The sequence below is a fragment of the Pomacea canaliculata genome, linkage group LG1 (assembly GCF_003073045.1).
Source record: "Pomacea canaliculata isolate SZHN2017 linkage group LG1, ASM307304v1, whole genome shotgun sequence".
In the NCBI taxonomy this organism is placed as follows: Eukaryota; Metazoa; Mollusca; class Gastropoda; order Architaenioglossa; family Ampullariidae; genus Pomacea; species Pomacea canaliculata.
The window spans coordinates 24,509,498-24,537,224 of NC_037590.1; the positions used below are offsets into that span (position 1 = coordinate 24,509,498).

Here is a 27,727-nt window from a genome sequence, read left to right on the forward strand (position 1 = left end):
ATGCTGGACAATTTCGTGAAGGAAGATGTAATAAAAAGATTTTTTTCTCTGCCCTCACAAAATATTTATCAGTACATTAAAGTTTGTCTTTTTTAACTAATGTAATAGACTTTGAAGACAAGTCATGTAGAGCCACAAAATAACACAAGCATATATGTGCATTTATGTCTAGTCTTGTTTTGCCTATAATGTTTACGAAATTCATTAAATTTTCTTTTCCTCCTTCGTGGGCGGTCTTATTTTATAGAGACTAGTAAGCACTTATGAATAATAATTTATTCACACAACCAATATTGTAATTAAGATGTCTTCTGGTACAATATCTAAATCAATCAGCTGCTGAGCTTTTGTGTGAAGTTTTAAAGAAAATAATGCATTCAAAACCTCACTTTTTTTTCATAATTTAATGTACATGTAGTATAACAGACATTTAGTATGCTTGCATTGAAATTTGTGGTTTAAGGGCTAGTTTTACATAAAAGTTAGTCTTAAAATCTAGAAAAATATTTACACTTCCTCAGTCTTCGGATCTCACATTAAAATGTACTTGTTCATAATGTTACTTGAATTTGTCTTCATTCTGTCTCATTTTATCTGACAGGATATGTTTGCGTATTGCCTGAGTACAGTTTTGCATGCCTAAATGGTGGATTACTTGTCAGGTTTTCTAAATGGTGCACCATGCACACGACTGAAAAAGAGCGCCTAATACGTGTTGAATAGGCGCCTTATAAATGTTTGTATCATCATAATCAATCCACTTGTTGACAGTTATCAACTTTATTCTCACATTTTTTTTTTCTTCTCGTGAACTTTATAGAACTTCAAAAAGGCAAATTACCGTTCTGACGAAACCACTGCCATGAATAATAATATACATTGCTAACGGTCAATAAATGAACATAAACAATGTTCACATTTAAACATCATCTTTTGTAAATATGTTACAGTTCATTGAAATGTTTGCTGTGCTTGCTAGCAGCACTACAATAATGTCTTGGATTATCTGCTGTACAAACAATAGAAAGCTATGTGACACAAGAGCATTAACTTTAATTTTGTATTCGTCCTAAACTGCCGAAATGAACAATAAATTTCACTCCTTATTATAATACGCCTAATAGATGGATCAAACTAAAGGAAACTGCTTTAAAAGATATATAATGAAACGTCATGGGCGTCGGAAAAACCAGAAAACAAAACACGCGAAGATCTTACCATTTGTAACAACTACATAATAAAACCCTATTTCGACATTGGCATATCCTTGACCTATGCACTTGCAAAGAAAATATTTTGAAGCTTAGACATAAAAATATAAAGTTTAAAATAAATTAATATTTTATGAGTGAAAGATTGATAAAAAAATATGTTCAAATGCGTTTTTCAATGTTGTGTTCTTGTCGTCTGCGTTAAAAAATATACTCTGCCCCGGATGTAATATGGCGTCGAATATGTCAAATGCAGATGCGTAGAGTCGTACTAAACCGGCCCTGATCCTTGCACAAGACGTTTCTGTGCATTGCAATTTGCTCATTTTCGATAGCATTAATGGTGATGCATGCAAGGAAACAACCAAGAGTTCATGATGGGTAAAGATACAGAGACTTGATTCATGCTAATCCACTGAAGAGGCAGTGTCCGCCATCTTTGTTGTTAAATTTAAGAAGAAAATGCAAACTAACGCTCGTCTGAAAACTGCAGTTACTTGTTCCTAAAATCACACTTTGCACTTTCTTTTTTCAGGTACGCTGAAAGAAAAGACGCCCATCTGCATCAGGTAATAAACAGATATTACCACTATATCGTGTGGTAATCAAGTGGGACTACGCTGGATGTCAGAGTCGCCTAAGCGCCTAAAATCGAGGGAATTGAACACCGATTTAGTCAAAAAGTTACATTATGAGGTCTTGTGTTTCATAATGAGGGTTTAATTAAAAATTCTTCTATTCGCGTTGCCATTATTGTGCAGCTTTTTAGACGACTGTCTTCAAGTTATTACTGCAGCTTAATGGATGATTATTGAGTGCAAAAAATATGCCGGACTCATTTTTGATAGAGACATGCAATTACTGCATAAGCATAATGGTGTTTGCTGTAATCTGAGAGCAGTAGTTTGCATTCATTCTCTCAAGCCAAAAGTGCATGTAGAAATGAGAGGAATGAAGAGAAGCAAGTGTGGTTAGGCTGTTGGCTTTTAAAGGAAGAACTGGTGGCATTGCTCTTTTTTAAAATCAGATTCTTAAGCAGTAAGACTAATAATTAGATGAAGTGAGAGAGTTACTTCATTTTGATAGTAGCTAAAACAAGGACATGCTTTGTTAAAATCAAATATAACTCTAATTCAGTCTGTAATAGAGGTGGACATGTATCTTGTACTTTGTGACAGGGAATGGGAATAAGATGCAGCAAATCACGGATATAAATGAGGAAAAAAGTAGAAAATATACTTTTTGCCAGGTGACACATAAGCTGAGCTGATGAAAATATGCATGTTGAATGATTCTGGTTTTCTTTTATGGCCATTTGATAGACTTAGCAGAACTCACAGCTACTGAGTGTGATACATGCAATTGTATAACCATTGGTGTGCACAGTACACCCTCCTCTATGTTATATGCATATACAAGTTGCTAGTCTTTTATATTAGTTTTTAATGGGATGTAGTTTTGAAGGGTTATTTTGAAAGCAAGAAAGATGATAATACAATGCCATTTTACACTCCTTCATCAAGCATGTTGCTAAGTGGTCAATCAGTTTTTCAAAATTAAAATTCTGCTGTGCTTTATGTTGCACAAGATATTGCTTAAATATTTCAGCCTTTATTTTCAACATGCAGTTTTAAAATTTTGGGGTCTCATGATCACCAGAGCATGCAGCACCAGCCAAAAGGGTATAGTGGAATATTTGGAGATGGGTCCCCAGCAGAACGAAGCCATGGTCCCCACAGTGACAGCCCTGGTAGCCGCCAGAGTCCCAGATATTACAACAAGCCTCCTTATCTTGAAAGACCTAAAGAGAAGCGAGGTAATTAATAATAGCTCATTATCATGGGATCTGTAATCAAATTATTCAAGGATTATCCATTTTCATTTCCTGCCTTTTTGGAGCATCAAAAGTTAAAGTTTTAATAATTGGCACACATTTGTAGCATGAAATAGTAAATCTGTAGAGAATATATACATTCAGTAAACAATTTTAAGTGTTATTACAACTGTGTTATATGAAAAAACATTTTTCACTGTAATTTGAACTTGTAATTGAATGATATAAGTCCTCTTTCATTTCTATAGGCATTGCTTATCTGGATTAAACAATTTTCATGTACACTTAATAAACTATAGTTAATTATTATAAGCACTTATTATGAAGAAAAATATTTGATTGTTTTTCAAACCTTGATAGTGTATTTGAACCTTATTTTATAGACATGTGCCTTTACAATGCATGATGAGATTTTGTTCACTGAAAGCATTTAAGATTTGAAAGTGTTGTGCAGAAATGACTTTTTGAAAGTAATAAGTTATTTTATTAACCTTCAGTTTTCTTCTTTTTTTTTCAATTGATTGTTTTTCTTTAGATATAATTAAACATTTCAAAAATTAGTTGTCTTAGCTTATCAACTTATCATCTGTAAATAGGATCTACTAAGACCTAATTTCACAAATATTTCTTAATATTCATGCATGCTACAGATGTCTTTTCTCTTATTACCATAGTTGTAACCTAAGTAATGTTTGTTTAGGATCACTCAGTCTGGCAGAGACGAAAGTCAATCAGTACTTGGCAACAGGCAGTATTGGACAAAATGCACCTGATGCCCATGCAAGCAGAGATCACAGAGATAGAGAAAAACAACATCGCCAGGAGGGGAACAATGACAACAGTCACCACAGCCACGAGAAAGGATCAAAGAAAGACCACAAAGATGGGAAAGAGAGAGACCATAGAGCAGAGGTTAGCTTGTGTTCCTGTCAAATGATTAATTTATTATATCAAAATACAAGGCAAGAGTAAATCATTCAGCCTTGGTTCTTTCTTAGATTCCACAAAATAGTTCCACCCTCATTTTTCCATTTTACTGGGGGCAGCACTTGGGAGATGTGGCAGCTACCATGGTTTGCCATTCATTACTGTCTTGAACAATAGTAAGTAGTTCTTTCATGGGAGGACCATTGCACTCTTTTATCATAAGCCAGTTCTTCCTGTGGCCGCAGCGATGTCTTTATACCTCCAAGGTATTTTGAAGGACAGACTTCAACAAAGTGTTGTGCTGGGTCACATGGCCAAATTATAGTAGTTCACATCGCTTGACTGTTGCAGGAAGGGGTTCCTGGTGTTCTGCAGGTGTGGTAACCATGCTTCATACAGTCATTGGCTTTATATTCTCTGTAGGAGATCCGGAGCAACCTTCTCAGGTACTTATCCTCCAGTGCCCAGATTCTTCTCTCTGTATCGGCAACCAGCTCCACATTTCACATCTGTAAAGCAGGATCTGTACTATGAGGGACTTTGACAGATTGTGCTTTATAGTAAACCCAATGACCAGATCGTGTCCAAACAATCCATTGCTGCTGTTGCAATCTTGATGTGGATATATTGGGAACCTGCTGTCTTTAGAGAGAGTGGCTCCCAAGTACTTTAAGCGGTTGACTTCAAGACATATTCTGTTCACGTAGATATCTACTTTGTCAATGACAATGACTGTGATTTTGCTCTTGTCAGTGCTGGTCTCCATTCCATATGTGTTTGAAATTTCTTTCAGTCCATTGGTAAGGTCTTGCATTTCTCTGTTGGTGCCTGCTAATAGATCAATGTCTTCTGCAAAGCATATGCTGCAAATCAGTCTTCCACCAATTGCTGATGTGCAGAATGATAAATTTGAAATACCCTTTACAGCAAGGAGGGAATCAAATATAGGTATTGATTCAATGTTCAGGCATGCTGAAAATTAAAAAGCAGAGAATATTCTAAGATCTGATGGAATTACAAAATTTCTCAAGGGAGGGTGCAAAGTTCAGGAGCATGCATTTAGATAGTGTGAAACTTAAAAACTAATGGTTTATAGCCTTCAAACTAACATTCAAAAGACCATCTTAAATGATTACAGTTGAGTGGCTATTGAATCGATCAGCTGTTCTCCGCCAAGCAGTTATAAGTTTTGGGGAGGAAGTACTTGCATTTGCTACTGTGACTTATCACCATCCTTAAAGATTTAAAAAGAAAGAGGGGGGGGGGAACAGGAAGGGAATGTGGTGAGGCAGGAGCTTTAAATGCTTTAAGTTTTTACACTGTATTCTGCTGTATATTGAATACAAATTGTAATTGACAAAAATTGTTACATTTTCAAATTCACCAATCACTAAAGAAGCGCAAAAGACTTGTTATTTCACTGAGGTCATGGACAAGGGCAGACTGGAAGAAGGAAGTTTATCTCTGGAAAAGTCAGGAATTTGTTTCTCTGATAGTTATATGAACTACTTGTTCAGTGGGAAAAATATGCTTTATCAAGTGCTCTTTATCATCATTGCAGAAGGACAGGAGATTTAAAAATATTAGAGTGGTAACTCCACTTTGTCCTAGCTTATGAATGCAGAATTTTGTAATGCCCCACATGCATTAGGAAGATCCATCTGAAGAGAACTGACAGCATGCAGCATATACGCAGGTGCAGAAATCAGCTGTACGGGTGTGTGGAGACTGGTCTGAACACATCAGCAGCTCAGGCAAACGTTACTATTATAACTGCAAGACTGAAGTATCGCAGTGGGAAAAGCCCAAAGAATGGCATGATGGGTGAGTGTGTTTGTTGATGATTGCTGTATTAGAAAAATTGTGGTTCCTTAGTTGTTTTTTTTTTTATTAACTTAAGAATATTTTTAATGTTTCTGGTGCTTTGTAACTGCAAATTGAAGTGCTACTATTTATGCTTTACAATTTTTATAGAGCCCAAACCGAAATGATGGTGTTTATTCAAGATCCACAGTCCAGAAGGGGTTACAAATTACAAGAACAATATAATCAATATTGTATAAAAACACAGAAAATTATAGAAACCAATTCCTAGTATATGTAATTTATAAATATATGGACTACTCCATATTTACATAATTATTTCAAAATTTAAAAGCAAACTTTTTGACGTCCTTAATGGACTTAGTGTTAATGCATTTGGCAAAGTATAGAATTTTCTGTTTTGAGAAAGAAGCATATAAACCTTATGGATAAAGGTTGCATGGCTGAACTGGAAAGGACAAATAAACTTGAGGGAAAAACAATTCTTTTATTTAGTAAAAAGAGTAATGTGTATATTAGGATTATTTAAATTGTCTTAAATGTAGAATTTTTTAAAAGCTGCTAGAAACTTTGCTTCAGTGAAAGCTTTGGCTTAATCTGTTTATTGTGCGCAGGAGTTATATTATTCTCAAATCTTGTTTATGTCTTTGTCAGTGTAATAATATGTTGAAAAAATGGAAAGTATTCATCAAGAAATGTCTTACCTTTTTGTTCTCTCATAAGTGGGTGGGTGGGGTGTTTTCATGCTTGTGTATGTATTCTTTCAAGTGTGTACCATGAATTGCTGTAGCAGAAATGTGTGCTTTATAAAAAAAAATAATATAAAAAGTATGGCTGCTTGATAAATAAAAAGCACTTTTGATGTTATTTGACAGAGGCAAGACACCTGACAAATCCAAAGATGGGCGTGGACCAAGACCAGTCCCATCATCTACTCATCCAAGAAGTATGTTTCATGTTTGAATAGATTCTGTTGCAGGTTTTCTTTACTATAGAACAATTGACTCGGGATTTTGGAGCACAAAATAAGTTTTATTAGTTCACATGCTGATCTCATCTTAAAGTCAGCTTTATTTTTTCCACCTCCTACAGAAGTCAGTAGACATCAAAAACAAAATTGCTTTGGGATTTGACTAGAAAGCAAAATATTTATATGTAATCGTCTTGTTGTGGTCTCAGACTGTAGTTATGCAGTCATAGTTGCTGCTTTAAAGTAAGGAGCGACTCCAGAAATAGTTGTTGAGGGGTGACCTGGTCAAATTTGAGATAACATCAAATATAATATATTCAAAAATACATAAGATAAGCATGTGTTTTGATGCTAACTTCATTTTTCACACCTCCACTCACCAATTTTCTTTTCAAAATCTCACTCTGATACTGTAAATGGCCTTGGTTGTGCACATGATGACCATGTGAAGCACATGTTGGAATTAGTATACTGTGCCTGACCTTGCTATATGAGTGAAAAAGCCTAAGCTATATTAATAATAGTTTTGAAGCTATTTTTACATTGTCCATGTCACCTTTGTGTGAATCATTCGTAGTAATTGGCTTTGTTAGTTTCTGGTTAAAGATTTTCAACGATATGATCCAGTTGGTTTGCACCATGAGCTTAAAAATATTAGTTTAGGTTATTGTTACTCCTCGAGGAGCATTTTTCTTCCTGTTCACCCCCAGTGGAGCATAGGGCTGCAACTACACCAATCCATTGGATCCGGTTCTGGGCGTCCCTCTCCAGTTGGGACCATGCCATGCCAGCTGCCTCCCCTCTCGAGGAGCATAGGTCCACATAAAAAAATTACCATACATATTTTTTTTTAAGTGATCTGCCACAAGTTATATGCATCTTGAATTTCTAAACTTGAATTTCTTCAATTAACTCTTGATTGCCAGGGCTTAAATGCAAAAACTAAAATGTCAAAATAGGCTTGTGCAACAGTTTTATTTAGAAATGCATAAACACAAATATATTCTGGTATGAACATCATATTTGGCTGAGATGGATACTTAAAGGAAAAGAAAGGTTCCATTTGCCAAATTAATGGGTGAACACCATGTTTGATTACTTAAATCTCCTAGTCCTCTTGAGATATCAAAAGTTATTGCTCAGTCCTTTAGATCATTGTCTCATGTTTACATAAAGACCCAGAGTTTGGATATATGACTGATAATATTGTGTACCTGTGCTTAAATACTTGTACATTTTTTGAATAAAACCATTAGAAAAACTCACAATAATAGGTACTTTAAAATGTTTATGCTATTTTTGTGGTGTTTTAACATTCTATGTTTAAAAAGATCCTTCAAATTATTCAAAACATTTAATTTTTGGAGAATATTCCTGACCTTGAAATTTAATGTTTTCGTTTCATATTTGATTAGAATGATATTTATCAGACTTGTTTTAAAGTAAATGTAGTTTTTCTTGTACTATCTAAGCTTTCAGGATAAAACATTATGACTGGCTGGAGTATTTTCTATAATTCAGCAGGTGGAGAAGAGCGACCAAGACATTCCAACTCGGGTGAGAGACATGATGGACGTTGTCGACCCTGTCACACTGAGTCTGCTGGGGCAGAAAAGCATCCTCAAAAACTGTCAGAACGACCAAAATCTCAGTCCTTGGATGCTGGCAGTTCTTCCACAGTCCACGTTAGTACACCTGGATCAAACTCTGTTCGTAGTAGTGCCATACAGCGGAGTAACTCTACAACAGACACTGCCCATGCGCACAATCATACAGGACATTCAAGCCACATTGGATCAACTAGCCATCCAGAACTCAAACGGAACAATGTGTATGGTTATGGATCAGTCACAAGTGACCAAGCCAAAAAACGAAACAGACATGAAAGTGAAAGCAGTCGGTCATTAGCAGGTCATTTATCTCATCGCACTGAAGGTAAGAAGTGAATCTTCTCCCTTTCCTTTCATTCTTGAGAGAACATGCTGAAAACGTGCATTTTATGTATAAAGAGACAAGCAACACAGACATAATGATAGTGCATGGATACATTCATATTGTGGAAGCCTCAGTGAGAAAGACTTGAATTTATGTTAATTATCCAGATTGTGGCATCACTATTTTGACCTCTTTCTGTGCAAGGGGCTGGGGTGCATCCGAGGTCTTGTCAGATTTTTTTGGCTTAACTTCCCAAAATTGCCATTGGCTGGTGTGCATGTGGTCTTGGAAATGAGTCCTACATGACTGGTCTCAAGTGGCAAACCAGCTATTCAAACCATACCTTGCAAAGTGGACTTGAACTTGAGACTGGAGTTTAAGACTTGTTAAGACTTCACCTATAGTTACTATTAATATACCTGTTATCATGATGATGATCTCTTTTGGCAAAAAACTAATTAATTTTGTTATTGGATGTAGAATGAACACAGAACTATCACTGCTAAAATTAGTGACAAAATAGCAAGTGTCATGTCTGGTTTCATACAAAAATGGCTTATGTGATGAGACCTTTTCCTGAAACTCTTTTATTTTTTTCAGACTCTTGATGTCGAATTCACACTTTTTTCCTTTCTTTTTTTTTTTTACCCTCTTTGGCACATTTTATTTATGTGATTTGGAGCTTTTGTATAGATTTTTACACACATTTCAATGCAATGGGAAACTCTGATAATATGACAGACAGTAGTAAAAATAAAAAACCTGCTACAGTCCAGTGTGAAGGCTGAACGATTATTCTTCACATATTTGCTTTGCCAAAATTCCCGTAATTGTGTTGAATGTTTCTTGTCCAATACAGTGAGATTTCAGAAAATTTCAGTTAAAATTGGTGGGGCTCTTAAGATCTACCATTAAAAGATATGTAGGTTTACTACTTGAATATGAAATAAGGCTCGTGCCAAAGCTGTTTTCAACATTTCATGTGTAGGATTAGCTATTTCGGATGCATGAACTAGGGCAACCTAGATCAGTGTTAATGATCGCTGATCATCTTGAAAACCAGTTTGTAGTTTTTAGCTGGCTGAACCAAGTTCAAAGGAGGAAGGATTGCCTATGTGGCATAAAACTCTAATGTAAGCACACATGGTGGGGTAAAAAAAAATCACCTCTTGATTTGATGAGATTTTGCTGTGTTAGATATTCTTCTGTAAAACTCCTAGCTCTGTATGTTGATGTGCCATAGGATAATGAGATTTTAAAGCATCACCACTTTTTAGTCTATATAGATAAATTATATGACATACCATACAGTTTGTATTTTACTAACCTTTAACTCTCTGTAGACCATGATATGAGCAGTTATTGTAGTGGTATTTAACAATAGGATAACAGTAGAAAAGCTTCACAAGTTTTGTATCCATTATTCATGACTGATCTGGATACTGCGCTCACACTTTTTCAATGAAAACTCATCAGCTTAATATCCAGTGTTTATTATGCCCCATCTAGCATCTTGAGCACCAACACACTTGTGAATTTTTTAAAATACTCTTCAGTGTGTCTGCATAAGTTAAAATGTATTTAATATTTGATCCTTTTGCACACTAAGTTTATAGTAGCCCCTACTCCACCCAAACATGATTATGAATCTACTATGCATGCACATAAAAATGCAGATAAAGCACTGCAATAAAGTTTTGAAAACTGAGGGTGCTTCAGTTTGAAGAAGAAACACTCATTACACAAAATGGAAAATATGACATTGTGGTGGTTTTCTGAAGTCTTAATTACCACTGTCAAAAAATGGGGGGCATCACAGTTTTCAGCTTAAAAGCTTTTCACCATTATGTGCAGTGATGAAGCTGGTATCAGGAACACACAGTGATAACATGGTCTCTGGCATTTGTTGATTTTTTTCATTCTTAAGTGTATCTGCTTTAAAAAAATTAAAGCATCAGTTCACATCAAATTCCAGTCTCCTAGCAAAGCCAACACAGAACTTGCCATTTTGATCCTTTGATTCTGCTAGGTTTTGGGAGGTGGGTGCCTCATTTATGTTAATGAGGTATTGCATACTTTACTATAGTTGAGGAAGATGCATGATCGCATGAAAAATACTGTAGAAAGCCCATTGAAAGGCTGCTTCCTTTTGTCACAGTACATATGTTGCAAATTTTTAAGCAACATCTTAACCAATGGCACTAGCTCATGTTGATATTAATAAGGAAGTGGGCATTGTATATAATAACTCGGTATAATGATGATTTTAGTGTAAAGAGCCATAATGCTACATAATCCAGGTTACAATTAATAGCACTAGTCATGTCCTGTTGCAAGTTGTGCAGGTATTGGTGTGCATTTTATTTTGCCAATATTTATTGTGTGCAGAAGGTCATCCAGATGACATGGAAATCTCACCAGGTAGTACACCCACAAGCTCCCGCCTCTCCTCTTGTGCAGGAACTCCTCAAGCTGCTGCTATTGCCACTTTAAGTGGTGCCACCACTACTAGTGGCAACTCCTATCCTCACACTTCTCCATCATCAGCAATCCATACAGTTCAGAACTTGCCTACCACAGGAGCCTCGGTTATATCCAACATCAGTAATACACAACATACCTCTGATTTGGATCTCAATCGCAGAGGTAAGTTGAGTTTAAATCTAATCTAAGGATTCAATTAGTTATTTGCGGGCACCTGGTGTTGGGTGTATGTGCACCATCTTTGGTAGCTGAGCACAGGAATGTAGAGGAAGTGACTGAGCTAGTTACAATGGACCTTATATTAAAAGCATGTGTGATTCAAGGAAATATTTTCTACTGTTTATACCCTGTGTCATTAGAATGTGTATATTTTTGTGAAGTCATGATAAAAACAATATTTACAGAATAAATGTGGCATATCCTTTTCCTTTCAGCAATTCAGACCCTACAAGAACTCCAAAAGGCACTCACCTTGCACATCAAAGCACAGCAGAGCAGGGGTAATTAAAAATCCTTGAAATAACTTATGTGTGAGCTTACATTTTAAAACTGGAGCTGAATTCTCCATAAAGACATTAAAATCATTTTGTCATTTTTGTGTAAATAATTAGTGTCTGTATCATAAAGAAAGCACAGTGTTCATTAATAAATTTTAGTAAGTTTAGCTTAAATGTAAGTCAGACCTGAGAATAAAATTATTTTCATATGAATGGGTTCAGTTCATTCACATAGTCAAGATGCCAGATTTGAATGGTAGTCAGCTGCTAGTTGATGCCATTTTTTTTAGGCATTGTACAAAAGCTGTAATTCCAATAACAAAATACAGATGCAGTTTAGAATGTAACATAGGTGTACCTTATTTTTTTAACTTTTGTTCTCTTAAATTAAAAATCAGAAAGTCAACACTGTGAAACCTAAAACTGATTTTCATAAAAGATTGTTTGAACCTGAGGGACAAATAATATTAATATTCCATGACAGTGTTTGTCAGTTACTGCCTGGCATAGCTATTTGTTTCCATTTGTGCCTCCACTTTTTTATCAATAACAGTTGAAGAAATCAAGGGTTAGGGGAAGGAATCTCTTTGCTAGCTTGGAAAAAAATAGAGAGCAAGGCAAAGGATGTCAGAACTACATGGGCCCGACTGAGGGGAGCTGCTCAAAACCAGGTGTTGCTGCACTATTCTCGAGGATTAACAAGGAAGAAACATAAAACTTTGCTTACCAGAACATTAGCTGATTTATTAATGAAAAGAGTCTTGTGACCAACAGTTCGTGCTCTATAAAAATATGCACATTCATTTTAACTCTCCCCTTACTGTCAAAAAGCAAAACGATTCATCAATTAAAATAGGAGAGGTAACGCGAAGCACAATGTGTTCCGAGATTTATGCCTATTAACCTACAATAAAATAACCATCAGTGACAGATTGTTTTAAAGAGCAAATATTTATATGATGTGATTTGTAAAGAAATATAGTTTTTGTTTTCTTGTGCTAGATAGTAACTGTGTGGAAAGAAGAGCTCATCATGAAAGTGAGTCACGAGAGAGAAGTTATTTACATGTACAAACATAGTTTGCCAAACAATAAAATATTAAGGTATATATTTAGACTTCAAATACTACTGTTATCATTTTTAGTTGTTGGAGTACACATTTAAAATTAAGAAACCTGCATTCGTCTCGAACATGGCTATTGATCAACTGACTTATTGCCTACTTTCAATATATGTGATTAGCTGACATTTTTAACTCCCTAAGGGAAGTAATTCATAGGATAATTCCTAAAGGTACCAACAGTTTCTTCCCAAATTTATTTACAGTGTGGTGTGTTTTGTGACACTATATGGTTCATATTACAGTGCACAAAACAGGCACTGGTTGAGAAGGGGAGAGTTAAAAGAGCATCTTTTTTTTTGCTTCAATACATAGACTGATTTCTCTTACTGGAGAGTTAGTTCTCTAAATCTTCAACCTAGAGCAAGAGAGGCAAAACCAAGTAAACATGACCAAGTGAAAGCAAAAAAACAACAAATGTCTTATATGGTTTTAAGAGCTTTATTTTCAACATTTAAATAAATGAACTTGAATTTATAGGTATTTAAAATTATGGTACATGGAAGGGAAACGGATTAAGGTGGAGGACTTTTAGCAAGGTTTTACTGTATGTATTCCCAAAATCCAAGTGAAAAAAAAATTCAGTTCCATTTATGAGAGATTCCTATTTGAACATTGTAGTTCTCACCCAGGATTTGGAAAGAGACCAAAACCTCATTTCCTGCACAATCACAAACACTCCACTGATTGGACAACATCTCATTAATATATACACATAAGATATGCACATAAGCTGCGACCTTTAGTGATTTCAGAAGTACAAATTTATGTCTCCATCTGTGCTTTTTCATAGAAGGGTTCATTTGTTAATTTTGGTAGTTAATGACAGTGCTATATTGTGCCAGCTTAATTTCATGTTTAACTTGAGCTTTTAATCTTGAGATCTTAGTCATTCAAGTTGCATGATATCTACCTTGAGGTTGACAGCATTAGGTGTTCCAGGTAATGCACAGTCATCTGCAACAAGTTCTGGCACAACATCGGCTCAGTTGCAGTCCCAGCTTACTCACCTTCAGCACAACCTCACCTCACAGCTGCAGCAACAACAGCATCAACATTTGCAGCACCATGGGCCTCCCCAACAGCAAACACCCCCTCATCATTCTTCGCACACAGCTGTGGCTGCATTATCTCACTTGCCAGATGTTGGATTGGGACATGAAAGGGAAAGAGATGGCAATGAGAGTCCATTGTCCGACATGAGCCCAAGATCATCATGGTGAGTCTTCCTGCTTCACACTTAATATAGTTGTGTACATGCATGTGTCAGTACGATAATATTTTAATTACTTTTTGTGGAAATGCTGCCTGGTTCTAAATTTACCAAGAATATGCTAGTTTACAAAGTAATTTTTTCTTAAAATTAATCTAAGAATGAGCATCACCAGACAAGACTGCAAGGTTAGGGTTTAAGACAAAATTTCCCAAAAGGTTATTTCAGTCTTGCTGACTGAAGTGTGAGAACACAGCCCTTTCTTTTCCTGCACTTCCCTTTTTGTGAAAAATGTGTTGGACTTGGTTCTGTTACCAATAGATGAGTTTTTGGTGCTACTAATGAAAGACTGCCTTGACATATTTTTGCCGACTAAACTTGTGCTTCAACATGTTTGCTGTATTTCAGCCGCAGTCCAACACCAAGCACAGGGAGCTCACAAAGTGCACCAACTCTTGGTACAAGTGCTTTGTCAGCTGCAGCTCTGAAATCACAGCAGTCAGTCAATCTCACACCTTCCCTTAGTAACTACTATAATGAGAAGCTTATTGGACATGTGCTGGGCTGGCAGGCAGATCAGCTTGAGAGACAGGTAGTACATTTGCTCTTAGTCATTTTGTTTTTTCATAAAATGTCCATAAGAGTTCTTAAAATTTAAGATTTCATGAACAAGTAGAATAACCCAAAAAATTTTCTGAAGACTGCAATTATTTTCCCATTAATAACGTACCTAAAGCATTCTTCAGAAAACCCATAATGTTCACAAGGTTGAATTACTTTTTCTGATATTTTGCATGGGATTAAATAACTGCATCTCACCATATTTGTAATACCCGAGGTAGGGTCAGGTGGTTTGTCATAAAAATGGTGTCATCTATGACAGGCTGAACGTCTTCGACAAGAGGCATTGGCATTAGGCAGTCTGCATTGTAGCCGTGTGTCTGTGGAGTTGAAACGAGCTCGATCCCTTGTGCGCATTGCAGAGATACAGTCAACTATATACGAACAAAGGTATAAACAAATGACATTGAGATATGAGCTTACGACAAAAGTTCGCCTCTGACTTGCAGCCGGATTTAGATTGCTTACATCTTTATTTTTTCTTGGTTGAACCTGAAACTGCATGAATGAAGGTTTCAGGAGATACATATAATACTGGCCTTCTGTGTGTTTTTTTTTTTTTTTTTTTTTTGAATGTGTAAACTGTGTAGTTTGCTGATGAAAAAAAAAAAAGCCAGTCGAGGTTGCATCACGTTTGACGGGAATTCTGTTCACGCTACAAAGTTTCTAGCATTCAGGGTGCACTAACTTTTCACCTCACAAAGTTCTGCAGTGTCCATACACAAAGTGTTTGTCAGTATATTTCTTCAAAACATTAATGCGATCTGAATTCATACTTGAGCTTGACTAATTGACATTGACCTCTGTTTGCTGTGAATAGACAGGATCTGTAGTAACATTAAGTTGACATGTTCTTTGGGCAGAATCATGGTGTTGCAACAACAAAGAGCTGAAATTGAAAATCTAAAACCACATACTTCGTTACTGCCATCCTGACAGCTGTGACTTCACTGCAGTGATGGATGTCAAATGTTCCCCAGACATACTTCACACAGGCTGCCTGAATCTTCCATGGTGATGAGCTGCCCAGAATGCCTTTGTTAGTCAGCAGCCAGGGTATTGACCAAAGCACTGCATGACTTCATCTGGGAGAGCCACAGGAACAACGGGACCGGACCAGCAATCAGTGCCCGACCAAAGCCCAAACAAGTGCTTATGCTAGTGTGTTGGGCATCATGCACTTAACTCGTGCTAGATGTCAGCAGTCCTTAAACCCTGTTTAGACAGGTGCACACCAAGGGAGGAGACGTCTGGAGGACTGTGTGACCTGCTCAGCATACAAGTCTGGATAAATCACTTTCTGTTTTCAGCTGCCAAAAAAAAACCTCCCAAAAAGTTTGTCAGCTGTGGTGGTTTTTTCTTGAATGTTGAAGCCTTGTCACATGCAAGCTGTGGCCCTGGGCAGATATGTATTTGTGGTAGTTGGTTTTCCAGTCGATGGTTCCACTCCACAAATGTCTATCCGTTCCATATCATTCACTCCTTTCTTACCATAATAAAATAGATTTCCACCTATTTCACTGACACTATTTCAGTCTTTCTGAACAGTACAACCTTTTATTGTATGTCGACTGTTTTAACTGCCATCATGATTGTACATCGATTGAATTTTTATTTATCCATTTTACTGCCAGACACCCTTCAAGTGATTGTGGTATAGCATACTTGTGCAAAAAAAAAAAAAGAAATAATCCTATTTTTAATAATATGAACAAGTTTGATGATTTATCCAGTATTCAGCTTGTGTTGCTCCTTATTCACATTATTGAGAAAAATATGTTAAGAGTATAATTCCTCCTAAACCCTTATTGTGCAGAAGTTGCGGGATTTAGGAGTATTTCACAGAATCTTGGATGGAGATGTAAACAGTGGAAAATAATCTCTGGGTACATAAAAAAAGACACACACTTCTTGTGGCATATGTCTAACTGAGGAGGAACTTGGTGACATTTTGGCCCCTACGTGTCACCACCACCACAAGATGCTTATAGTGGCTTACTAGAGTATGCTGGTGTCATGGCAGTGCTGCACTCCTGTGAAGTTAATGTTGTCTGATGAGCACAGTTTCTCATAAAGCGGAAACACACCCACGTTGCTGTATAGAGGAATTGGTCATTATGATGGTATCACCATGTGCTGTGTCAGAGCCATATTCTGGTTTTTCCTGATTCTCTAAATTTATCTTTTTTGAAATGGAAACGTGAATGCCATCCGCCACACAAGATTTTGCAAAATAATAGATCACATTGAAGAAGGCAAAATTATATAATATGCTATGTATTAAGTTGTTGAGGCAGTTGGGACTCTTGTGGCTTTAAGTTTGCATTAACTGTGCTTGTAATGGAGACCACAATTATTTTACATTTCAGTAATGTTGGCCAGATCTGATCTTCACAGTTGATGCCATTCCTTCATACTGTGTGCATGATTAGCAAAACATATTAGGTATCTCTGTAGAACCGTGAACAGTCACTGGCTGGGAGACATGTTGATGGTGGCATTGTAAGGTTTGAGAGAGTGTCAGGTGACTAGTAAACAAGCTTGCTTCATTTTCTCTCCAAAGGAGAGGAGGGTCAGTGAGGATGGGCACAAATTTCAAACAGGCAAAGAGCCTGCTACCTCCAGTGGATTATACACAATGTTTGTCAGGTCTTGGGGCTGTAGCATGGCCTCAGTTGAGCTTTTTTTCCTATTTAAGTGTTGGAGAGCCTGTTTTCATGAATGGAATGCAGCAGATAAACGGTGCATTTTGCATAAACTTTGAGGAAATTGTACAGGCTTTTTTGTTTTTTTTTAAATATATGTATACACAAGCCCTTTGCAAAACCAGGGCTTTGGTGTTTGCATGTGTGATGTCAACATTTGCCCCTAGCTGTCTTTGTAGATTCTGTATAGTTAAGATGGTTAACAGTACATTCTTTGGATTTTGTCACTGTTATACTTCAGTACCTTTGTTTTCACATTGATATGGCATAATTAGATCTTTTATGTGGCAGAAGCAGACTCAGTTGAATATTGTTTTCTCATTCAAGATTGGAGCTTTCACTCCCTCTCAAGGCAGTCTGGTGGCACAATAATTAGTGCCTGTCACCAGTACAGAAAAGGTTGGCTGTCCTGGGTTCAGCTGTCATCATGGGCTTGCTGTTTGTGTGTGGCATCTGTTTACAGGGCTGGTTGCCTTGCCGTGATACAGCCTTAGTTGTTGGCTCATCATAAAATACCAATGCCTCCCCTCCCTCAGTTTTATCCTATACCTTTGAACTATGTCAGAAAAATGTGGGATTGAATTATATTTGGAAGGGGAAAAGTAGACTTCCTTCTGGAAGTTGGGATCTACCATGGAGTTTATGTGCACACCCCAATTTCTGTTCTCTTGGCTAATAGTTTTATAGCGGACTTGCCAGATGCTGAACATTTCCATTGTTCCTTTGCAGCTGACATTTCAGGCTTTATTAAAACACGGCAAGGTACTCCAGACCAAGTTCATATTGCTGTCTTTTTTGTTAAATTTTTCTTAGTTCAGTCATCTCATTTCGAAGTTGAATATTTCTGTCTTATGTAGTAAACAAAGCTAACTTTGCATCAGTGTATGCCAAAGATCAGATGTTAATGTTCACGAATTAGATATAGATTTATGTAACTACTGTTTCTGCTCTTATGTGCTTGAGATAAGTGATGTGTCATGGTTTTTAAACCTTGTGCACTATATCAGAGTTAGCCATCTGACAGATAAAGAACAGCTTTTGTCCATCCTTTAATAAGAACCCATCCTGCAATAAGAAAATTGACAGATAATGAATGGTGGTAGTCCACTTTTTGTCAGACTTGGATCTGTGGTGATACAGAACAAGAGTTTCAGTGGGTTCCATTAAAAAGAAAAAAATCTCTCCTCTAGAGAGTTATTTGTGAAAAGAAACAGTAATGAAGTACAATGTAAATGATACTTATAGATCCAAGAAGGAATACTTGTGAGGGTAATTCAATATTGTTCTCTTACAATGGCTTGTTGTAGGTGTTTGTTGTCCAGCTGGTTTCATTACATATGTTAATTTCTTTTATTTTCTAGTTTCCTTTAAAGCAGGAATAAATTTCTTGGAGTTCAAATATTTCTTATGTATGAGGAGTGGGTAGCTGAAACTTGTGTAACATTTTATAGTTGCTTTTACCTTGCTACTCTTTTAATCTTCTAAAACCCCAAAAATGTTTTTGTTTCTTTTACTTTTGGGAGTGGGGGGTGGTGTAGATTCAAGTTTGACTTCACTTTAGCTATGGATGTCAGATGTCATAGCTCCTCCGGGTCTCTTCCAAATGTTATTTTGAAATAACAGGGTCATGCTACAGTCCTATTTGTATTAGAGATGTTAAAGTAAATTTTGGGAATGGTTTTAATGTCTCTAGATAGTCTGTGCAGCGTAAAGGGCTTATTTCCTATAATCGTAAAGTGTATGTGCCTGTGAGCCCAGTCTGCAGGTTGGTGTTGGGCAATTAATTTTCCCAAGGGGCCACATGAGAAATTGGGATGGTTTTAGAGGGCCGGACTAATATAGTTAACTCAGTTTTACCCAATACTGTATATATAGTATATATACTGGCGGGCGGGATAGCGGGCGGGCCGGTCAGAGACAGGAGGCAGGCCGGCCTTTGCCCAGGTCTGCCTTAGAGGGTTGTGGAAGGTAAGGCAGCGAAGACGAGATGGGCACCACTCTAAAAGTGAAGTCTCTAACATCCCCCCTCCCCCATCAATTTTTTCTTTTAACTGCTACACTTGGGTTATTTTAGTCAAGACTTCAGGGATTCTTTAGCTATTGCAGGGACATTCACTTGGAGGAACAGAGCTGTGTATGTGTAGGATCTAACAGAATAGCATTTTTTTCTCTCTCTTCTCTCCCCTCTTTTTACCCCCCTCCCTTTCTATAACATATTTTTTGCTATAAAAATGTGGCAGTCATGTACCACCATTCTTGTGCCTGCCACAGAATGTAAAACTATTTTTTACTTTATCACATACTTTTGGAAATTACAGTACTTCAAGTAGTCATTGCAGTCGTTGGGGCTAGTACAAGGAAAGCATGTCAATCTGCATAGTTGAAAGCTTCAACTGATCTACAGAACAGTGTAACCTCAAGGTGCATCAGAAACGGGGTAGTTGCAAACTTTATTCACTTTGCATTTCTACTTAGGGAAGAAAAAAAAATCCCTTAGGTGAGCTACGTCGGAAAACACTTTCCACTTATTTATGTTGCATTGATTTGGGAAAGAAATGCATTAGTGATAGACTAGCATTACTGAAGAAATTACCTTTTCATAACGACCTTTTCATGAAGATTCCCAGAAGTTTAGATAATCCCCAGTGTCAAGTGTATGTGGGTGGGGGAATTCCCATTAAATTGACTCTACAATTTTAACGTTTCTTTCAAGCATGTTCTTCCTGGAATGACTGCTTTTCATCCCTGGCCTCACCTCTGAGAAGCAAGCCTCTAACAGCAGTGTAGGGGCAGTGTTGGAATTTGTGTGCATCTGGTAATCACTGCTGTATGAAGGTCTTGGCCACTTGTTTGCTGGTCTGCTTGAGATGTATGTAAACTATAGGAACTTGTTCTGTTGTTTGGGGGAAGCCCTTTTTTGGCTTAAGGCTCCATGTACATGTTAGCTATGAATTAAAGACTGTTTTCAGGTGTAATTTCATTTGTGTCATTTGTGGATGTTTGCATGGTGAACACAGATTCAACACTTCACACATGCAGTCCATGACCAAATACATCTAGAAATAAGATTTATTCGAACAAGCTGTATACTTGCCAAAAAAAACAAAACAAAATAAAGCCAGTTCAGAGCTTGGGAAGGGGGAATACTACTAGCAATGTGTAAAAACTGCCAGTAACACCATTCGAGAGAAGTTGCAAGTCTTTTTATGTTGCATACTCTAAATTTCAAACTTTAATAGCATGCAACAATATCCTACTTGTGGTTGTGGAGACAAGAACTCGGCATAGGTGTACAACCCCACCCTCCCCAACAAACTAGGGATGCCTAAAAATAAGCCAGGCATCCCTCCATTTCAGGCATCTGCTTTTGTTAGAACTTTCTATACATAATGAAATCACGTGATATGTTGCAAAAACAAGACTAGAATTGTGCAGTGCTTTTTATGTTCCTCTCATCAGAGATTTTCTCCAAGGTACTAAGGCTTGCAAGAAATCTTCAAATCTACAATCAACATTAGTAAAGACTTCACATAATAAAACCCTTTACCATCTGAAATAGAAATAGATGGGACTTTGGTATGGAGGATGAATAGCTTTATCCTAAGCCAACTAGTAAAGTCAGCAAGAAAGTGTAACTTTCAAGTTACTAATATTTTCTGAAATGGGTTCACAAGCAGATACCTAGAACACCTTATAATCTTGTTCCAGGCTCACTGGGGCTATAGGTGGTGCAGCGACTAAAGTACCTGTTGCCACCACAGAATAAGGCATTCTGAGTTCCTATCTTGGATCCTGTGTCAGAATTTAAAACCTGTTTACAGGATTGACCATCAGTTTCTCCCATCCTGTACATGTGCGCCAGAATAGTTCTGATTTGAATGATAGTGAATTTGTAAGATGCATTTAATGCCTACTGAAATACATGTGCTTGTGTAACTTCATGTAAGAACCTTGAGTTTATCTCTGTTGGTGGGATAAAGTGTTCTACATACAAATAAACATTTATCATTATTATTTTTTAAAATCTAGCAAAAAGAAATATGCTGAGATATAAAACATTGTGATATGGCAAAACGTTAAAAATCTGTTCGGAAAAAGCTATATCTTAAGAAAAAATTCAGTAAATCTCAATGCATGATGTTCACACCTACCCCATCCCCCTTTAAAAATAAATGCTCATGAAACGGGCAGTGTTTAGTGCTTCTACTGGCAAGGTAAGAAATCCAGTTGCAGCCTCTTTTTGCTGAGTACTGTACAATATATTCCATGGGAAATTAATAATAAAAGCAGCAACCTCTGAAAAAAAAATCCTGTTACATTGTGAACTATGATCACTAGCTGAAATATATATTTTCTCCACAAGGTGGATTAGTTTCATCAATTTCTTATGCTGTCCCAAAATGATGGTGTAGAAAATTTGAATTTGTATAGAGAAAATGTCTTGCTGCAACAAACATTTTTTGTGGCAGCAACTTACTACCTTCACTGATATACAAACACAAACAACAGACCCCTCTATTAATGGCTGCACACAATGCCCATGCATGTCAATTTTTTGTGGTAGGACCCACAGAATCAAGACTGACTCGTGTAATGTAGCGAGCATGGTGAACTCAATCCTCAGAAGGCTGGGAAGACAGGCTTTGCTGCTTGCTCCTAACATTCTAGACTGCCAAGGTCTCCCAGCATCTGGCACAATCCACTGCTAAAGGCCTTGTCAAGATTAAGATGTATACCAAAGTACAGATGTAGAAAAAGTCAAGCAGAGCAGATTTCCTTTTATGTTGCAAACATTATCTCTACACACTGATGCTGTACATAATGTGGATATCCTCCACATCAAGAACTGTACCAAAGAATGGGACTTGATATGTAGATTATTTCCCTTCAAGTTTTGTTATTTCATTCAGATTTTTGAAGGAGAAAATGTGCATGATACACGTGCACATGTCCTGGTAAGAATCATGAAGACAACTGTTTCAAGAGAGGAAATGCTTATCAAAATGCAGGCTGCACAAATTTGTGAGGAAACGGCAATTATTTGCTGCCAGCACTCTATAATGCAATGAGAAATAACAGCACATTATGCCAGAAGCATTAGCATCCATGAATACATTTAGTACTGCTTGGTACAAAATTAAAACTGCCTATGTCATTGCATTCTAACACTCACCTTTCAAATAATGACAACTTTATTCACATTGTCTTACCCAATGACAAAAAAAAATGCTGTGTAGCAATCTTTGGCACATGTTTTGTGTGATATAATTGTTTGTGTTCTATAACAGATTCAAGTTTACATCATATGCTGCTGAGGAAGGGTTCAAATGGAGAAAATCAATATGCCGGTTATTCACTTGCATCAACCGAACCAGCCCATACTGCAAGATGAAAACTACAAATGGGCTAGAAAAGCTGGTACCAGAGAATATGTCAAAAAAAGTCATGCAAGCAAAAGCTATAAAAAATGCAAAAAGTTCAGAAAATTTTGTGGAAAGTATCACAGTAACAAACTGTGTGTGGAAAGTATCACAGTAACAAACTGTGGCCACAATGTGAGCATGTGCCCACAGTCTCGATCTTCCTGACATTATCACAGAGCTTGAAGATGTTCTGGTATCTGTTTAAAAAAAAAAACAAAGAAACAAAAAACAAAACGGGGATCAAATAGGGCTGATTAATGAGAAAGAAAAAAGATATATTCCTTAGTGTTGTTTCTTATTGGGACTTAAATTTCTACTTATATCCATCTCTGTGCTGTCTAAAGTGGCCAAGCCACTTTCATGGCACAGTTTCTGAGACTGGACAAGACTTGTACTGATCGTACAATCTATAAAGTGCTCAAGATGAGCAACTTTTCATCAGCCTTCTTAGTCTCATTTAATAAACCAGAAGAGTAAACAGCAAAGCACATCTCACACAACTGCCTTGGAGCAAACCATTTCTGCTGGACATGTCAAAAACTGCAGATAATGTTTTTACTTTTCTCGCTGAATCTTTGTGTCAAACTAAGCTAGCTAAGTACTAAAAACATTTATTAAACAGTATCTTTGACCAAATCTGAAAAGCAATCCCATTAGATTTTGCCTGAAAGATAAACCAAAAAAAGTGAATAAATTGTGTGGATCCTCTCTTTTTTTTTTGGGGGGGGGGAACTAGAGATATGCCAGGGGAGATAAAAGTAGACATGAGAAAATCTGGAAACAGGACTGTCAACAGCAAATATGCTAATGCAGAGACATGGGATGCATGCATGTGCACACGCACAATCCTAAACAATCCCCATCTAAAATACCAGTTTCTGTAACATTTCTAAAAGCCCACTCTATAAAGCATTTAAATGGTACTACTATTCCATAGTTCGTGGTTTAAAATAACAAAACAAACCAGCATGCATAATGCATGTCACCCGTCCCCCAAAACTGTATTATTAGCATCAGTCCCACAAGGCTGCTCAAGCTGAAGGATACTGCTGTTGCTTTTTGCTGCATGTTTCAGTGAAATTTTTCTGTAGAGGATGGGTAAATATCTACCCAGACATACACATGGGAACTGGCTGGTCAGCATTACCTCCTCTGAATGATGGTGCATCTCACAAGCCCTACTTGTATGCGGAAGACATTTCATCACGACGCTATTCAATAATACTTGCATCTTGTCTGGGGCATCAAGCAATTTTCATGCCCAAGGCTTAATGTCATGGTAAATGTATTAGTCTTCACTAGTGCTACAGATGGCATTACCTAGCAAAGGAGGTGAGTGCTTTCTTGTAAACACACAGCAACTTTTTCCAACTTGGACACCTTATCAAAAGATCTTGACAAAAGACATTTTAGTGAAGCCAGGATCCTTTCGAGCTTCCCAGTATTTTCCTGTGAACTCGTACATCTCCTTTCCATCTTGCATTGTCTTCCTGTAGTCACAAATGCCAACACAAGGTTAATCAAAATCACAATGAAAGAAAAAAAAATTATATATGATAGAGACCTGGGTAAATGAGCTGAATGGATCTTATTGCTTCATTTGCAGGGTTAAGCAATCTATAGGTGTTTTGCACTCTGGTGGGTAAGGAAGAGGGTTGTCGAAGACATGGTACGCAAGGGAGAACAGCTGAAAGGGGTAAGGAAGAGAGGTGATGTATCCTTTAACCAATCAAAAACTTTTTTAAAAATATATACCAGAACAGCAAGAAAAATGGAGTCGCAACTCTTTAACCTGTTTCACACAGCTTTTATATACTGTTACGTTACTATGTGAAAACTTTATATGCCTTACTTGAACCATCGAGACTGCTGGTCATGCCCCATTTCTTCAGCCTTTTTCCGGCGCTCCCGTTGGAGATTCTCAAGTCGATTTTTCTCAATTTCTGCTTCTTGGATCTTGCCCTCCTCCATTAACCTGCATCAGTCAAATGTTGAGAAAAAGGCCCTTCTTTCTCAACAAGCTCTTGCAGAATGGTCACTAGTAAACTATTAAATCACACCATTATATCGTACATTCATACATAAAATATAACATGAACCAGCACAAAAAATATTGTTCTTCTTGTTCTTTATCTCCCCCAGTGGAGCAAAGAGCTGCAACTACACCACTCCATTGGAACCGGTTCTGGGCGTCCCTTTCCAGTTGGGTCCATGTCATGCCAGCTTTTCTCCACCTCTCTGTGGACCGATCTCCTCCTTGTCTGGGTCTCCCAACCCTGCGCCTCCCCTGTGGGTTCCAGCCTAGAGCTTGTCTTGTTAAATTATCAGCCGGCTTTCCCAAGGTGTGACCGATCCAGCCCCACTTCCGCTTCTTGATGTCATGGCTGGCAGGTTTTTGGTTGGTTCTCTCCCACAGGTCAGTATTGGAGATCTTCTCAGGCCATCTGATGTTGAGGATGTGGTGCAGGCATTTGTTGACAAATGTCTGAATCTTGTTGGTGATAGTGTTTGTCACACGCCATGTCTCAGATCCATACAGAAGGACTGACTTTACATTTGTGTTAAAGATGCGGATCTTGGTGTGTAGAGGTAAAGCCTTGAAGTTTCAGATAGGTCGCATGGTGTGAAATGCAAGCCTGGCTTTATTTATTCGGCTTCTTACATCTTCATCTGCACCTCTATCTTTACTGACAATGCTGCCAATACTGCCAAGGTAAGTGAAACGCTGAGTCTCTATAATGTAGTTGGAGTGGGGCTTCTTGCTTGTTGTTCACCCGCATTACCTTGTTAGTCGTTAGGGATATTTGAAAGACATTTGATTACTTGGTTTATGAAGAAACTAAACTTTATATTGTGAACCCAGGGAAGTGTACTTGCATGAGAAATGTGTAATGGCAGAGAGAGAGAGAGAGAAAGAGAGAGAAAATTGAATTTAAAAGTGTACATACATGTATAGTAGTATATGGCACGCATAAGGATGGAGGCGCAGGGATGTTTTGGAGGGGAGTCAGGCGTGAAAGTCGGGTGAAGAGGGCAGGGGTCAGAACGTGAGGGGACAGCACAGAGGTAAGAGCTATGACTGATTGAGAGCATGAGTGTTCATTGTGGAGGTTTCGCCTTAGCCAGAACCATCGACTGGCGTTAAATAAAAGGACTTGGAACCCATGAAAGTGTTGTGCTTGGTTCTTGTGGTGAGATTGGGGAAGCAACCCGATCTACCCTGTTACGTTTGTATAGAGGTGTTGTGTATTTTGAATACTGCCTATATACTTATATTAATCTGTTAGATAAAGTGTGTGGATATGTTTGCTATTGTTAAGATCCTGGTTTGAAAGAAGAAATGATAATATACAAGAATAAGCAATTGTTTGTTTGTGTTTAATGCTGTGCCAGCAACTAGGTTATATCACAACACAAGAATAAGCAAAGCAGATTTAAAAGAGAAAAAGTGAAGTTAAGCCAGCAAGAAAATTCTTAGGGCAACCTTTCAATAGACTAATGGGACGCCCACCGGCAGATCTTTGTGTTTTGTTGAGTGTCAGTACCTGTGTTTAGTCTGTGTGTGGACTCTCGTGAGGTGGTTCTGACAAGGACAAAACAGTTCAAAAATAGCATCTCAGTAGCAGTCAAGTATTTAATTTACTGGATTTACAATGTTTCTGGTAAGCTTTTGTTAATTTAAAATAGTATAGATAGAAGGGACCACGAAGATAAAGTCAATAACTTATACAGATGTGAAAGTACTTGGTAAGTATGAATCGTGGACTCTCATCATGTACTGACATTTCCACAAGCCTCCAAACATTTCATGCATAATGTATATATCTACAAACACAGACACATATTCAAACCCACATAATAAAACAAAATAAGTATTACTTTCACATTTGAAACACATCCACAAATGCAATCATGCATGATTTAGAGGTAAATATTTGATCAATCTCAGCCTATAAAAATGCTCACTCACCTCTGGTCTGGCCTAAAACGAGAGTCTGTTGGTGGAAGAAATCGAGCTTGTTCCATGTCAAGCTCATTTAATTCAATTGCAAATCTGGTAAACCCATAGTACAACTCATGATCTGCAGGCATGGCACCTGTAAACCAGTTATTCATTAACCAATGTTGTGTTAATTAACAGTTCTAAGGGTGCAGACACAAACACTCTCCTCCCTCACCCTCTGTATGTTCATAAACTAAATGAAAACATTGAACTTGCATTCAGACATACACTAAATAGGCTTGTATAGGCTGGAATTTTTCTCCAGTTCTTTTACGTTAGGATGAACTACAACGCTCTAAGGAATCTTTTGAGATAAACTTCATACATACGAAGTTATTCCTGCATATCAAAGCTCACTTAAATTATGCCAATGTGAAGTGCAGTTAACAGATAGCACAAATATAAATGCTTTATCTTATTGTTTCTACTAACCAGGCCGCCAGATGCACCTGGCTGAGGTTGCATGTCCACAGAATAGGGCTTCATTCCATTTGCCAAACAAATTGTGGACAATCTTTCCGTCTGATGACATTATACTACCATAAACTTCGTAGCGTTTTGATGAGTAGCTGTTGGCACCCTGACAGAAACACAAGCACAATGATAAAAGCATACATACATGAATAAAATCAAATTCAAAGATGGATACATGAATAAAAAAATAATGATATCATGAATACATGGGCACAAATGGACACTTCTCTACCTCCCCGAGTTTTACTTAAATGTTCAAATTTTGTACTGGTTGATATTCCGTTTTATTCTGCACATGCCTTTACAGTCCATAGCTGCCGATCAACTATGTTAATAAGGTCATATTCTCTGAAACAAAATAATAGGCAATATGTATTCCATACTGCTCTTGGTTTTCATCAAACATCTCATATACATATCAAACACCTCATATACACTCAAAATTGTAGGCACAAGAAAACAGAAATTATGAAATAATCAAGTGAG

The 27,727-nt window shown here is 37.3% G+C and overlaps 2 protein-coding genes across 8 annotated transcripts in view; one reads left to right on the forward strand and one right to left on the reverse strand.

Annotated features, from left to right (window-relative positions):
* The first annotated feature begins 1,434 nt into the window (after positions 1–1,434).
* On the forward strand, positions 1,435–20,316 carry LOC112556241 (WW domain-containing adapter protein with coiled-coil-like). 2 transcript variants are annotated; one of them, XM_025225078.1, is made up of 14 exons: positions 1,435–1,592; positions 1,747–1,780; positions 2,871–3,027; positions 3,746–3,957; positions 5,669–5,796; positions 6,672–6,742; positions 8,288–8,701; positions 11,090–11,347; positions 11,620–11,685; positions 12,685–12,720; positions 13,745–14,021; positions 14,424–14,607; positions 14,899–15,026; positions 15,500–20,316. In XM_025225078.1, the coding sequence occupies exons 1-14, from the start codon at positions 1,552–1,554 to the stop codon at positions 15,570–15,572; spliced, it is 2,079 nt and encodes a 692-aa protein (XP_025080863.1). In that variant the 5' UTR covers positions 1,435–1,551; the 3' UTR covers positions 15,573–20,316. The 2 variants fall into 2 exon arrangements, with proteins under 2 accessions (XP_025080863.1, XP_025080865.1); XM_025225080.1 differs by lacking the exon at positions 12,685–12,720.
* Positions 20,317–23,092: 2,776 nt separating this feature from the next.
* LOC112556216 (oxysterol-binding protein-related protein 6-like) overlaps positions 23,093–27,727 on the reverse strand; it is a 48,269-nt gene continuing 43,634 nt past the window's right edge. For all 6 annotated transcript variants that reach the window (XM_025225027.1, XM_025225054.1, XM_025225045.1 and 3 more), the window contains 4 exons: positions 27,200–27,347; positions 26,735–26,861; positions 24,617–24,739; positions 23,093–24,254 (listed from right to left, as the gene is read on the reverse strand). In XM_025225027.1, coding sequence (XP_025080812.1) covers positions 24,149–24,254; positions 24,617–24,739; positions 26,735–26,861; positions 27,200–27,347 — 504 coding nt within the window. In that variant the 3' untranslated portion in view covers positions 23,093–24,148. The remainder of the gene's footprint in view (positions 24,255–24,616; positions 24,740–26,734; positions 26,862–27,199; positions 27,348–27,727) is intronic.

What these genes read in the sequence shown, in the direction of transcription:
- LOC112556241 (XM_025225078.1), top strand. Translation starts at nt 1,552, where the DNA reads ATGGTGATGCATGCAAGGAAACAACCAAGAGTTCATGATGG. An exon ending in CAAAGCACAGCAGAGCAGGG is followed by an intron (nt 11,686 to 12,684) that starts GTAATTAAAAAT and finishes TTCTTGTGCTAG; the next exon opens with ATAGTAACTGTGTGGAAAGA. An exon ending in AAGAAGAGCTCATCATGAAA is followed by an intron (nt 12,721 to 13,744) that starts GTGAGTCACGAG and finishes TAGGTGTTCCAG; the next exon opens with GTAATGCACAGTCATCTGCA.